The sequence below is a fragment of the Entelurus aequoreus genome, linkage group LG05 (genome assembly GCF_033978785.1).
Source record: "Entelurus aequoreus isolate RoL-2023_Sb linkage group LG05, RoL_Eaeq_v1.1, whole genome shotgun sequence".
In the NCBI taxonomy this organism is placed as follows: domain Eukaryota; kingdom Metazoa; phylum Chordata; class Actinopteri; order Syngnathiformes; family Syngnathidae; genus Entelurus; species Entelurus aequoreus.
This window is the reverse complement of record NC_084735.1, coordinates 72,506,201-72,521,651: the sequence shown is the minus strand read 5'-3', so window position 1 is coordinate 72,521,651 and position 15,451 is coordinate 72,506,201. Positions and strand designations below refer to the sequence as shown.

General features: G+C 40.3%; 1 protein-coding gene across 4 annotated transcripts in view; it reads left to right on the top strand.

The window, feature by feature from the left end:
* Positions 1–15,451, top strand: part of sgcd (sarcoglycan, delta (dystrophin-associated glycoprotein)) — a 523,297-nt gene that overhangs the window by 481,248 nt on the left and 26,598 nt on the right. For all 4 annotated transcript variants that reach the window (XM_062048869.1, XM_062048870.1, XM_062048868.1 and 1 more), the window contains exon 6: positions 236–308. In XM_062048869.1, the coding sequence (XP_061904853.1) occupies positions 236–308 (73 nt within the window). The remainder of the gene's footprint in view (positions 1–235; positions 309–15,451) is intronic.

The following is a 15,451-nucleotide window of genomic DNA, read 5'->3' as shown; positions in this document are numbered from 1 at the left end:
GAAACACTTATAAGGACCTATTTCTAAAACGCAAGTCAAAGATCCTTTGAACATGACAGGATTGCTTTGCCATTTTTGAGAACCTACTGCAGCATTTCTACAGTTTATGACATAAACACTGTCTTCTAAGGAGCTTGTAGACAACCAGCACCATGCACTAAGTTGTGTTGAGTTGTACATGTTGAATCAATTAAAAATGATGAGTTAATAGCATATTGTTAATGTCTTGTTTCAGGGGCGGAAGGAGCCGTGTTCAGCAAGTCCGTGGAGACGCCGCACGTCAGAGCCGAGCCGTTCAAAGAGCTGCGGTGAGTCGCCCCGTTAATGTCGCATACATCAATTCCACTTTAAGCATATGTTGAAGTGATTTAGAAAGCTAAAGAGCAGGGCGCACTAAGTGTCGTCTTCTTCATGGTTAATGATGCGTAAACATCCAGCGCCCGCAGGAAGATGCATCACTCTGTCTCCTGTTTGAGGACTACTACTCGGAGTGTTTTTCTAACCAGTGAATGGGGCGTCCTCACAAAACTGCGTAGGCGAGTACAGATGACGACTCGGCGTAAACGTCTTGCTTTCCGTCTTCCTTCTGTCCGCGCTGTCACTTGTGATGACCGTCAAGTCGGCGTCCAATGGAGTGTTTATCCACAGACAGGAAATGAAAACAAAAACAAATACAATTATAGATGGGCTCCATGAAAAAGTCTATTTATTGTCATTATTTTCAATTCAAACTCAATACAAAAACCTTTCAGGTTGTGGTAACTGTCAATTAATTGTAATTAAACAAGAAATTGGCATAGTTGCGAGCTAGGCCCTAACAGGAAACATTGAACCAATCTTGAAACATACACTATATTGCCAAAAGTATTTGGCCACCTGCCTTGACTCACATATGAACTTGAAGTACCATCCCATTCCTAACCCATAGGGTTCAATATGATGTCGGTCTACCTAAGGGTAAGGTCACACATGGATGTTGTTTGAGAAGGCCTAGCTCTGTCTCTGTTCTAATTCATCCCAAAGGTGTTCTATCTGGTTCAGGTCAGGACTCTGTGCACGCCAGTCAAGTTCATCCACACTAGACTCTGTCATCCATGTCTTTATGGACCTTGCCTTGTGCCATGTTGGAAGAGGAAGGGGCCCGCTCCAATCTGTTCCCACAAGGTTGGGAGCATGGAATTGGCCAAAATGTTTTGGTATCCTGGAGCATTCAAAGTTCCTCTCACTGGAACTAAGGGGCCAAGCCCAACTCCTGGAAAAACAACCCCACACCATAATTCCTCCTCCACCAAATTTCACACTCGACACAATGCAGTCCGAAATGTAGCGTTCTCCTGGCAGCCTCCAAACCCAGACTCGTCCATCAGATTGCCAGATGGAAAAGCATGATTCATCACTCCAGAGAACGCGTCTCCACTGCTCTAGAGTCCAGATTTTATACACCTGTGGCCGGGCCAAGTGATTAGGACACCTGATTCTGATCATTTAGATGGGTGGCCAAATACTTTTGGCAATATGGTGTATTTTAAAAGGCTAACCGTTATGTAATAATTTATGTAAATGTATGCAAGTCAATTAAGGAGGTCACAGGAAATACACATTAATGTACACAACGTAAAGACAACAATGAAACCAAGATCGGTTGCTCTGTCACTGCTCAGAACAATCACGTAGATGGAAATCCGACACAAAATGGCCGACATACAGTACCAGCATGCAAACATTGAATTGTTACGGTTCTTCTAACAGCTTTTCTTCACACAATTTTCCACTGTTAGGCCAGAAACCAGTTGTTTTTGAAAGATGTCCGAGATACTAAAGTATTAGTAGTAAAGACTTAGGGCTTTTAACCTACAAAACCCAAAACCAGTGAAGTTGGCACGTTGTGTAAATGGTAAATAAAAACAGAATACAATGATTTGCAAATCCTTTTCAACTTACATTGAATTGAATAGACTGCAAAGACAAGATACTTAACATTCGAACTGGTAAACTTTGTTATTTTTTTGCAAATATAAGCTCATGGAATTTGATGCCTGCATCATGTTTCAAAAAAGCTGGCACAAGTGGCAAAAAAGACTGAGAAAGTTGAGGAATACTCATCAAACACTTATTTGGAACATCCCACAGGTGAACAGGCTAATTGGGAACAGGCGGGGGCCATGATTGGGTATAAAAGCAGCTTCCATTAAATATTCAGTCATTCACAAACAAGGATGGGGCGAGGGTCACCACATTGTGAAGAAAATGCGTGAAAAAATTATCCAACAGTTTAAGAACAACATTTCTCGACAAGCTATTGCAAGGAATTTAGGGATTTCACCATCTACGGTCCGTAATATCATCAAAAGGTTCAGAGAATCTGGAGAAATCACTGCACGTAAGCAGCAAGCCCGAAAGCCAACATTGAATGACCATGACCTTCCATTCCTCAGGCGGTACTGCATCAAAAAGTGACATCAGTGTGTAAAGGATATCACCACATGGGCTCAGGAACACTTCAGAAAACCACTGTCAGTAACTACACTGCAAAAAGTCAGTGTTCAAAAACAAGAAAAAAAAATACAAAAATGAGGGGTATTTTATTTGAACTAAGCAAAATTATCTGCCAATAGAACAAGAAAATTTGGCTTGTCAAGACTTTACAAAATAAGTAAAATTAGCTAACCTCAATGAACCCAAACATACCTTAAAATAAGTATATTCTCACTAATAACAACTGTACTACTTTATGAGTACGTATTTTCTATTGTTTCATTGGAAATAAAACAGCAAAATGTCCATTTGGCTGTGATCTGTTTTAATTATGAGACACGATTGTGTCAAAGTCATGATTTTTTTTTTCATGCTTGAAATAAGAAATTATTACTTTAAAAAAGTAGTTGTATACTTCTGAGTGTTGATGACACAGCTTTGCATCAGTTGATATTCTAGTTTCAAGCATGTTTTTCTCAATATACTCTACCGTTCAAAAGTTTGGGGTCACATTGAAATGTCCTTATTTTTGAAGGAAAAGCACTGTACTTTTCAATGAAGATAACTTTAAACTAGTCTTAACTTTAAAGAAATACACTCTATACATTGCTAATGTGGTAAATGACTATTCTAGCTGCAAATATCTGGTTTTTGGTGCAATATCTACATAGGTGTATAGAGGCCCATTTCCAGCAACTATCACTCCAGTGTGTTTGCTCATTGGCTCAGAAGGCTAATTGATGATTAGAAAACCCTTGTGCAATCATGTTCACACATCTGAAAACAGTTTAGCTCGTTAGAGAAGCTACAAAACTGACCCTTCTTTGAGCAGATTGAGTTTCTGGAGCATCACATTTGTGGGGTCAATTAAACGCTCAAAATGGCCAGAAAAAGAGAACTTTCATCTGAAACTCGACAGTCTATTCTTGTTCTTAGAAATGAAGGCTATTCCACAAAATTGTTTGGGTGACCCCAAACTTTTGAACGGTAGTGTAGGTCATAAAATCTCAGCAACAAGCTGTAATATCTTACTGAGATCATTTAGGACCAAAACACTTAAAACAAGTAAAACACTAACATAAAATCTGCTTAGTGAGAAGAATTATCTTATCAGACAGAGAATAAGCAAATATCACCCTTATTTGAGATATTTAATCTTACTTAGATTTCAGTTTTTGCAGTGAGTTTGTTGCTACATCTTTAAGTGCAAGTTAAAATCATACTATACGAAGCGAAAGCCATTTATCAACAACACCCAGAAACCCTGCCGGCTTCGCTGGGCCCGAGCACGTCTAAGCTGGACTGATGCAAAGTGAAAAAGTGATCTGTGGTCTGACGAGTCCACATTTCAAATTGTTTTTGGAAACTGCAGACATCGTGTCCTCCGGACCAAAGAGGAAAAGAACCATCCGGACTGTTATAGGCGCAAAGTTCAAAAGCCAGCATCTGTGATGGTATGGGGGTGTATTAGTGCCCAAGGCATTGGTAACTTACACATCTGTGAAGGCACCATTAATACTGAAAAGTACGGCACATACAGGTTTTGGAGCAACATATGTTGCCTTTCAAGCAACGTCTTTTTCATGGACGCCCCTGCTTATTTTAGCAAGACAATGTCAAGCCACATTCTGCACGTGTTACAACAGCGTGGCTTCATAGTAAAAGAGTGTGGGCACTAGACTGGCCTGCCTGTAGTCCAGACCTGTCTCCCATTGAAACTTACTTACCTGTCAAGAAGGAAATTAGCAAGATTGGCGTCAGATGAAAAAATCTTCTCCGCCTTCAATCGTCTCCATCTTTCAAAGGCATCCCCGATACAAATCCTCGTTTTGTTACTGGCTTTGTCATTGATAAATTGAGAATCGTAACGACGCATTTTAGATTTACTAAGGTCTGACATGTTTAGTAACTTTACCAGTGGCCGTAGCTTGACGAAAAGGGTGGTGCGTAACTGGCAACCTGGATGTGACACACTCACAGGCTTTCTAATTGATACAGTAAACAGTATTTCGGGGCTGTAAATCTAATTTTGAAATGAGCATATCCCAGCTGAACTACCGTTTTCAGTTATAAAGGTATTCGAAAAGAACATGATTTATTAATGCCTTTTGACACATCAGGGCCATTTAATGATGACTTGACATGAAATTATTACGTATGGCACCTTTTAAATTGGACACAAAATGGAAAAGAAAAAATTATGATATGTACCTTCGTTGTTATTTAAATTAGTTGTCCTTGAAGTTTCATGGAATATCATTCAGTTTTTGAGTGGCGACTAGGCTTGCGTCGTATCGGTGCATATTTTGTCGGTTGCATTTTGAATTAAAACAAAGTCGGAACAGAAACATAGCAGGAAACGAGAGAATGGCGAGGCAAAGGAGATGATGACAAAAATATATTATTTCAGTTTTTGCGGCAGCTGCCTTCTCGTGTCAGCCAGACTTATTATTTTGCAAAGCCCCCCCGTCACGCCAGCGATGACAGTCCGAATCTCCTTGCATCTTCCGATAATGTGGGATTGACCCAAACCATCCAATTATGTCAGCTGGTGGGCCACAATCAAACACGTCGGCAGGTAGCAATCTGCTATTCAAATCCTATTTGAGGCTAATCATTTTAAACGCACACAGATATTGCGTTTGTACACAGTCGTCTGCGGTGGCAAGAATGTGTCCTTGCATCAGAGGAGCGACTTTGTGGAAGTTAAAATGGCAGCGTGGGCACGCCGTGATTGATGCCAATCCCCGGCAAAGATAAAAGCAGTATTTATGAGGCAATAAGGCAAAAAGTGACAGTGGCACGGCGAGGGAGGAAGAGGCAATAAAGGAAGTATGAGTTTTGGTTTGTGTTTGTTGTTGTTTCACCCGTCAGTGAGACTTTGATGGACTCATGCCTATCCTGTGATGATTGTTCCGGGAGTCCTCCCTTATTGACTATTGATTTATGATCAGAACTCCATAGACAAATAAGGGCGCTCAAAGTGGAAGTCAAGCATCTGTTCAAAGTCATCTAACGCCATACTTGCCAACCTTGAGACCTCCGATATCGGGATGTGTGTGGGGCGGGGGGCGTGGTTAAGAGGAGAGTTTATTTACAGCTAGAATTCACCAACTCAAGTATTTCATATATATATATATATATTAGAGATGCACGGATAGGCAATTATTTCATCCGCATCCGCATCACAAAAGTCGTCATCCACCCGCCATCCAACCGAACTAACATTTTATCAAAACCACAACCGCCCGCCAGTTGTTATATATATAATATAGACATGGGGTCGCACCCTAACAGCAATAATTAGGGCGTGCTGTGATGGTACAGCCTTTATCACCCTCTACAACATATACAGACAGTGTGACAGTCCAGTCACATGTTGTGTGCGGCTTCTGCTTGCATACGTAAGTGACAGCAAGGCATACCTGGTCCACAGCCATACAGGTTACACTGACGGTGACCGTATAAAACAACTTTAACACTCTTAATATGTGCCACACTGTGAACCCACACCAAACAAGAATGACAAACACTCTCCGTGTGTCGGTTGAGGTGGGCGGGGTTCGGTGGTAGCGGGGGTGTATATTTCAGCCAGGAAGAGTTAGGACTGCAAGGTGTTCTGGGTATTTGTTTTCTGGTGTTTATGTTGTCTCACGGTGCGGATGTTCTCCCGAAATGTGTTTGTCATTCTTGTTTGGTGTGGGTTCACAGTGTGGCACATCTTAAGAGTGTTAAAGTTGTTTTATACGGCCACCGTCAGTGTAACCTGTATGGCTGTGGACCAAGTATGCCTTGCTGTCACTTACGTGTGCAAGCAGAAGCCGCACACAACATGTGACTGGGCTAGCACGCTGGCTGTACATGTTGTAGAGGGTGATAAAGGCAGTACCAACACGGCACGCCCTTATTATTGTTGATTGGGTGAAAATCAGCAGACATTCGAGAGAATTGGTTCAACCGCCACCCGCCCGAATCTATTTAAAATCGATTTTTTTCGTCATGCATCCGCCCGACCCGCGTATTATCCGCGGACTCCGCGGTTGTGTCCGCACACCGCGCATCTCTAATATATATATATATATATATATATATATATATATATATATATATATATATATATATATATATATATATATATATATATATATATATATATATGTATGAAATACTTCTTGACTTTAAGTGAATTCTAGCTATATATATATATCAGTGGAGGCTGGTGACTTCCAGAATTGAGGAGGCCATTTTTTTCCGCTTGCTCACTTCACTCGCGATGGAATGTTCCCTGTTCTCTTATCTGTCTTTGTGCTGGCCAAAGGCATACTATTTGGAGTGTAAGCTACAGTCAGAAAGTTCTTGCTGATGCAATTCATTGTGCAGAGCTTAGCCTTGTGCCTTCCTGAAGAAATTACATTGCTGTAAGTCTATGAGCCTGCCTGATAATTAAGCTGAGAAATGACATTTGGATGTTATATAAACGCCAAGTGAACATGTGTAAAAGGCAGGAATTTTAATTATGTAGTTAAAAACAATTTTGTTTAGCTTACATTTTTCATTCTTCTACAGCTTCAACATGTAATCACCAATTTAATCAAGTTTAGCATATAAAAAAGATAAGATAACACTTTCTTTATCATATGTAGTTTTATTCAATATATTTAATATAAAATATGTAAAAATATGGTTCCAGTTGGCTTTATCTGCTGAGAAACACAGACAAAATGGAGTGTTATTACTACTGAGAACTAGTGGTGTAACACTGGTAGAGACATCTAATTAGTTCAACTCACATCTGGTTTAGCTGAGGGGCGGCATGCTCTCTCCTGGACTCCACTCCACAGGTTGGTGCTGGCTTGGTGCTGGCTTCATTTACTGAGAAATACTATAATAATCTCGCCGATTTCCGAGGTCGTTTTAAGCAAAAGTATTTGGCTATATGAGCTATAAACTTCACGGATGATAGCCAGGGGTGTTCTCTAAATTTCCTGAAAAGCACAAGTTGATAGGACACTCGTAGCCACTATGGCGAGTGTTTGTTTGACTGAAGTGGCTGGCGAATTCTCAAAATGGCTTCTGTGTTGATTAGGAAAGGAAAGGATTGATTCCAAATGAACCAGTAGCATGTGATTGGACGAACAAAATGTCAATCTTTCAGCCCTGGACACAATGCATGGTGAGGCCAGGCCTCCGTTGCCCACCCATTTTCAGTGATCTGGCCAATCACATATTGGCATGAAAAAGCATGCATTACATTGACTTCTATGAGAAGCTAATTTCCTAGGGGAGGCCTGGCCTCCCTTAATACAAACTGATAGGGAAATCTGGCCTGTTGCTTTACAATTGCAATATTGGGTTTTAGCCATGGGAACATTTAGATTTATGAACAAAACTAAAATAATATGAATATAAAAAATAAAAAATATGTTTTTTGTTAAAATAAATAAATAAAATAAATATATTTATTGTTTTTTTTAAATCTCTCTCTTCTCTCAAATTATTGGGGAGGCCAGGCCTCCTCCACCTCTATGGAGGAGCCTCCACTGATATATATATATATATATATAATATATATATATATATATATATATATATATATATATATATATATATATATATATATATATATATATATATATATATATATATATATATATATATATATATACCCAATAAATAAATATATATATGTATATATATATATATATATATATATATATATATATATTTGTTTATTTATTTTATTATACATATAAATAAAATAAATACTTGAACTTCAGTGTTCTGGAGGCTATCCAGTAGATGGCAGCATTGTCCTGTTTAGCTTCTCCGTTCATGAATGAGTATATCATTTCGGCCACCGTGTTCAATGGAGAAGTCTGTTCTACAAAATGTACAGGCAACATACCCCTTCCCCTTCGAACTGTCCTGGATGAACTGAAATTCTTGTTTCCATTCGTTTTGGAACTTGCAAGCGTATTTCTTCATCTTGCTCGTCGACGGCGTCACCATGTCTGTAACTTCCTCGTTCTTCTGCTTCGTCTCCTTGTTGTGTGCGCAGTTGTGCACTCTACTCTCTAAAAGCCGTAGATGTTATGACGTCATTGGGCAGGCAAGCTGTTTATATTGTGGGAAAGCGGACGTGAGAACAGGCTGTCCCCACTCAGGTCCGCATTGAGCTGGAGGGGGCGTGGCCTCCAGCTCCGGCTGAATACCGGGAGTTTTCCGGGAGAAAATTTCTGCCGGGAGGTTATCGGGAGAGGCGCTGAATACCGGGAGTCTCCCGCTAAAAACGGGAGGGTTGGCAAGTATGTCTAACGCACTTTTAGCGCTCCGTTGCAGTACTTCTCAGGTTGAATCCGATCCCGTTCTTTTTATTCGGTCTGATTTGTTTGAATTTTAAAAAAATGTTTCCCTTTGGAAAATATTGGAAATAGTTAAATCAATCAATCAAAGTGTATTTATATAGCCGTAAATCACGAGTGTCTCAAAGGGCTGCACAAGCCACAACGACATCCTCGGCTCAGATCCCGCATCAGGGCAAGAAAAAACTCAACCCAATGGGATACGATGAGAAACCTTGGAGGGGACCGCATATGTGGGGAACAGTGTAGTTACAAGCAGACAAACTGTGGAGGCGTATTTTGGCTTAAAAACAAACGATAAAGGTAAAGCTATAACACTGAAGCGCCGCGCTGGAAGAGGTGTTTTAAACATGGCTAGCTGGCTAGCTAGTGGCGAACGTCCATCCGCAGTGGGCAGTGTTTTAGCGAGTTCATAATCACTATTCATCGCCTACATGGTGACAAAGTACGTTTCTTACAAGTATCATCCCTGCAGGACGAGGAATTGCTAAACATACTTCCTTACACACTGTAGGAGGATACAATAGCTAACCGCTAACAGCATGCTAGCACTCCTGAACTTAAAGGCCTACTGAAACCCACTACTACCGACCACGCAGTCTGATAGTTTATATATCAATGATGAAATCTTAACATTGCAACACATGCCAATACGGCCGGGTTAGATTAGTAAAGTGCAATTTTAAATTTCCCGCGAAATATTCTGCTGAAAACGTCTCGGTATGATGACGTTTGCGCGTGGCGTCACGGATTGTGCGGACATATTGGGACACCGTTGTGGCCAGCTATTAAGTCGTCTGTTTTCATCGCAAAATTCCACAGTATTCTGGACATCTGTGTTGGTGAATCTTTTGCAATTTGTTTAATGAACAATGAAGACAGCAAAGAAGAAAGCTGTAGGTGGGATCGGTGTATTAGCAGCTGGCTGCAGCAACACAACCAGGAGGACTTTGAGTTGGATAGCAGACGCGCTACCGTGAGTACGCAGCTTTGGCTTCCAAACATTTGATCGCTTGCCCGTACGTGCGTGCCGCTATGTGCATGTCATGAGGTGGCGACTTGTCCAGGGTGTATCCCGCCTTCCGCCCGATTGTAGCTGAGATAGGCTCCAGCGCCCCCCGCTACCCCGAAGGGAATAAGCGGTAGAAAATGGATGGATGGATGGACGTACGTAACTTTGGGGAAATATATGTGCTGTATGAACTTTACGGAGGTGAACGGTACTTTGGGCTGTGGGATTGAGTGTGTTGTACGGGTGTTTGAGTTGTATTGGTGGGTTATATGGACGGGAGGGGGGAGGTGTTTGTTATGCGGATTAATTTGTGGCATATTAAATACAAGCCTGGTTGTGTTGTGGCTAATAGAATATATATATGTCTTGTGTTTATTTACTGTTTTAGTCATTCCCAGCTGAATATCAGGTTCCACCCGCCTCTCACAGCATCTTCCCTATCTGAATCGCTTCCACTGCCCTCTAATCCTTCACTCTCACTTTCCTCATCCACGAATCTTTCATCCTCGCTCAAATTAATGGGGTAATCGTCGCTTTCTCGGTTCGAATCGCTCTCGCTGCTTGTGGCCATGATTGTAAACAATGTGCAGATGTGAGGCGCTCCACAACCTGTGACGTCACGCTACTTCCGGTACAGGCAAGGCTTTTGTTATCAGCGACCAAAAGTTGCGAACTTTATCGTCGATGTTCTCCACTAAATCCTTTCAGCAAAAATATGGCAATATCGCGGAAATGATCAAGTAAGACACATAGAATGGACCTGCTATCCCCGTTTAAATAAGAACATTTCATTTCAGTAGGCCTTTAAACAAATGCCATGGGTGGATTTACACAGACATCGACTGTGACGATACCAAGTACAAGAGCCGTATCCAGTCGATACTACAATGATTACATTAATATTTTTTATTGTCTCAAAATATTTTGTCATTTTTTATTGTTTATAAAGTCAGGAAATATGTCCCTGGACACAGGAGAACTTTAAATATGACCAAAGTATGATCCTGTAACTTTCTTGGTATTGGATTGATACCAGAATTTGTAGTACCACCCAAAACTTATGTAAAGTATCAAACAAAATAATAAGTAATTTTTAAATTTTATCAGAAGTGTAAATAGAACGTGTTAAAACAGAAAGTAAGCAGATATTAACAGTAAATGAACAAGTAGTGTTACGACGCGGTCGCATCTTAATGCGCGGATCATTCTCCCAAGATGCAGACGGAACTCCGGAGGTAAAGTGCAGGTAAGAAAATGTTTTATTGTCCATAAATCATACAGGATACAAACAAAACAAGCGTGCCGATAGCACGGGAAGCTAAGGAAATAGCTAGCGCAAAAGCTTAGCATAAGAACAGACGAACAAATGGCGAAGCTTAGTTCAGGAATCAAGAAGGTAGACTGTTGCGTGAAAACAAATAAGACAGCCAGACCTAATGTGGCAGGAATAAATAGCCCGGAAGCCGGTGAGCTTCCCGAACACTAATCAGAAGCAGGTCAAACTAATCAGCCCCCATGGTAACCAAAACACAAGCCCAGGAGTGCTGAAAACAACTGAGGGAGTCAAACTAACAGAACAAAACATGATTGTTTTCTTCAACAATAATCTGTTTTCTACTGCTTGTCCCTCATAATTTTGACAAAATGACAGAATGGGAAATATGTTACTGCATACGTCAGCAGCCAATTAAGAGCTTTTGTTTGCTTAGTTACTTCTTAAAAGACAAATTGTCTAGTATGTTCACTATTTTATTTAAGGACAAAATTGTTCTTTGATTGCAATAAGAAACGTATGTTTAATGTATCCTGAGATTTTCTGTTAAAATAAAACCAATTATGGCATTTTGTATGTGGTCCCTTTTATTTTGTAAAGTATCGAATGTAAGTACCCATACCGGCACTAAAATATTGGTATCGGGACAACCCTACAGTAAAGTAATTGAATTAATTGTCATTTAACGTTCGATTAATTGATGTACCATATTTTCCGGACTATAAGGCGCACTTAAAATCTTTTTTTTTCTCAAAACTCGACAGTTTTGCGCCTAATGTAAGGAATAAGTTTGGTTGCGCTTACCCACCTCAAAGCTATTTTATTTGGTGTATGGTGTAATGATAAGTGTGACCAGTAGATGGCAGTCAAACCTAAGAAATAAGTGTAGCATGCGCTATGTTGGGTCTCAAGTAACCAACATTTTAAACGTTCCATTGAAAATATAGTCCATTACACACGGCGCTCAAAAATCTATCAAAATGTTTTAGTACGACTTTGGTAAGCTATGAAGCCGCACCGCTTGAAGGATTGTCGGCGCATTTAACATACGAGTATTATTATTGTGTGTGTATAAGGTAAGACATATTATCTGCCGTTTTGTTTCACAATATTATGCAAAAGCAACTTTTCTTACCTTCTGGTACCTGCTGATCTGTATTTGGGATCTGCATAAGTCCTGAAAAATTGTGCGCCTCCGCCTTTGTAGTAAGTGCCGACACCGTAAGCATAAGCTTCTTCTTTTTCTCTATCTTCTTGTTATGGGACATTCATCCTCCGCTGTTGCCATTTCTAGTATAAAGTAGTGTAAAGTTCTTACTTATATCTTTTAGTAAACTCGCCATGAAAGCGCTAAAACATACCGGTGTAGTGAGTTTACATTATTCACCCAAGGAACTTTAGTTATTAGAGAGTTCCGGTCGGACGGTTTTTCACGGGACACATTTCCGGTGTTGTTGTTTCCGGATGAGGAGATGCTAATTTAAGTAAAGTCTTCTTTCACCCCCGCCCTTGCACGCTACACCGCTACAACAAAGATGACGGGGAGAAGACGCTGCCGAAGGTGAGCCACGTAAATAAGACCGCCCACAAAATGGCGCATCCTGAAGCGACTGTCAGAAAGCGGCTTGAAAATGATCTGTAAAACATAATCTATGCAACATTTTGACCAAAGAACCACCATTACATGTTATATAGACCACAAGGAAGTGTTTTCCATTTAGAAAAAAATAATAATTATATCACTCCTTTAATGCGCCCTATAATCCAGTGCGTCTAATACACTATATTGCCAAAAGTATTTGGCCACCTGCCTTTACTCACATATGAACTTGAAGTGCCATCCCATGGAATTGTCCAAAATGTTTTGGTATCCTGGAGCATTCAAAGTTCCTCTCACTGGAACTAAGGGGCCAAGCCCAACTCCTGGAAAAACAACCCCACACCATAATTCCTCCTCCACCAAATTTCACACTTGGCACAATACAGTCCGAAATGTAGCGTTCTCCTGGCAACCTCCAAACCCAGACTGGTCCATCAGATTGCCAGATGGAAAAGCGTGATTCATCAGTCCAGAGAAGGCGTCTCCACTGCTCTAGAGTCCAGTGGTGACGTGCTTTACACCACTGCATCCCACGCTTTGCATTGGACTTGGTGATGCATTTCTTAGATGCAGCTGCTCGGCCATGGAAACCCATTCCATTAAGCTCTCTGCGTACTGTACGTGGGCTAATTGGAAGGTCACATGAAGTTTGGAGCTCTGTAGCAACTGACTGTGCAGAAAGTCTTTGCACTATGCGCTTCAGCATCCGCTGACTTCTCTCTCTGTCAGTTTACGTGGCCTACCAACTGGTGGCTGACTTGCTGTTGTTCCCAAACTTCACTTTTCTTATAATAAAGTTGACTTTGGAATATTTAGGAGCAAGGAAATTTCACGACTGGATTTGTTGCACACACTGCAAAAAGTCAGTGTTCAAAAACAAGAAAAACAAAAACAAAAATTAGGGGTATTTTATTTGAACGAAGCAAAATTATCTGCCAATATAACAAGAAAATTCGGCTTCCAAAACAAGTAAGATTAGCTAACCTCAATGAACCCAAAAATACCTTAAAATAAGTATATTCTCACTATTAACAAGTGCACTTTTCTTGGTAGAAAAAAACTAATATGAGACCTTTTTTCTCAATATGTTGAAAAATGCTCTTAAATTAAGTAAATGCTAGTGCCATTATCTTGACATAATGATATGTGCATCATGATTTTTTTTTTTTAAGCTTGAAGTAAGAAATTATTACTTTAAAAAAGTAGTTTTATACTTGTGAGCGTTAATGAGACAACTTTGCATCAGTTGATATTCTAGTTCAGGGGTCGGCAACCCGCGGCTCTAGAGCCGCATGCGGCTCTTTAGCGCCGCCCTAGTGGCTCTCTGGAGCTTTTTTAAAAATGTATGAAAAATGGAAAAAGATGAGGGAAAAAAAAACTTTTTGTTTTAATATGGTTTCCGTAGGAGGACAAACATGACGCAAACCTCCCTAATTGCTATAAAGCACACTGTTTATATTAAACATGCTTCACTGATTTGAGTATTTGGCGAGCGCCGTTTTGTCCTACTAATTTTGGCGGTCCTTGAACCCACCGTAGTTTGTTTACAAGTATAACTTTCTCCGACTTTCTAGGACGTGTTTTATGCCACTTCTTTTTCTATCTCATTTTGTCCACCAAACTTTTAACGTTGTGCGTGAATGCACAAGGTGAGTTTTGCTGATGTTATTGACTTGTGTGGAGTGCTAATCAGACATATTTGGTCACTGCAAGCTAATCCATGCTAACATACTATTTAGGCTAGCTATATGTACATATTGCAGCATTATGCCTCATTTGTAGCTATATTTGAGCTCATTTAGTTTCCTTTAAGTCATCTTAATTCAATGTATATCTCATGACACACTATCTGTATGTAATATGGCTTTTAATTTTTTGCGGCTCCAGACAGATTTGTTTTTGTATTTTTGGTCCAATATGGCTCTTTCAACATTTTGGGTTGCCGACCCCTGTTCTAGTTTCAAGCATGTTTTACTCAATAAAGGTCATAAAATCTCAGCAACAAGCTGTAATATCTTACTGAGATCATTTAGGACCCTTAAAATAAGTAAAACACTATAACATAAAATCTGCTTAGTGAGAAGAATGATCTTATCAGACAGAAAATAAGCAAATATCACCCTTATTTGAGATATTTAATCTTACTTAGATTTCAGTTTTTGCAGTGCAGGTGGCATCCTATGACAGTTCCACGCTGGAAATCACTGAGAGCGGCCCATTCTTTCACAAATGTTTGTAGAAACAGTCTCCACGCCTAAGTGCTTGGTTTTATACACCGGGCCAAGTGATTAGGACACCTGATTCTCATCATTTGGATGGGTGGCCAAATACTTTTGGCAATATAGTGTATATGAAAAAAGATCAATAATAGACCATTCATCGGCATTGCGCCTTATAATCCGGTGTGCCCTATTGAGAGGCCCAGGATATGTTTTAGTCATCATCTAATATGATATTATAGTGCTGTAAATCCAGTGGCATACCTCGTGGTTGTCCTTTTCTTCTACGACTAGTCGTCTCGCACTAATAAACGCTTCGTTGTCTGTCCACTCAGCCGTGCCTACAAAAGCCCGTCGAGGCAATCTGCGGCGTTACAGAGCGACCAAGATTGCCATTTAGCCTGTGATTTTTTTTTTCTCCCATTTCTCCCCGCCGCTTATACATTTATAAGGCCAAAGTGTTCTGAGCGTCGTGTTTGCAGATCATTCCAGGACACACCCAAGGAGAAA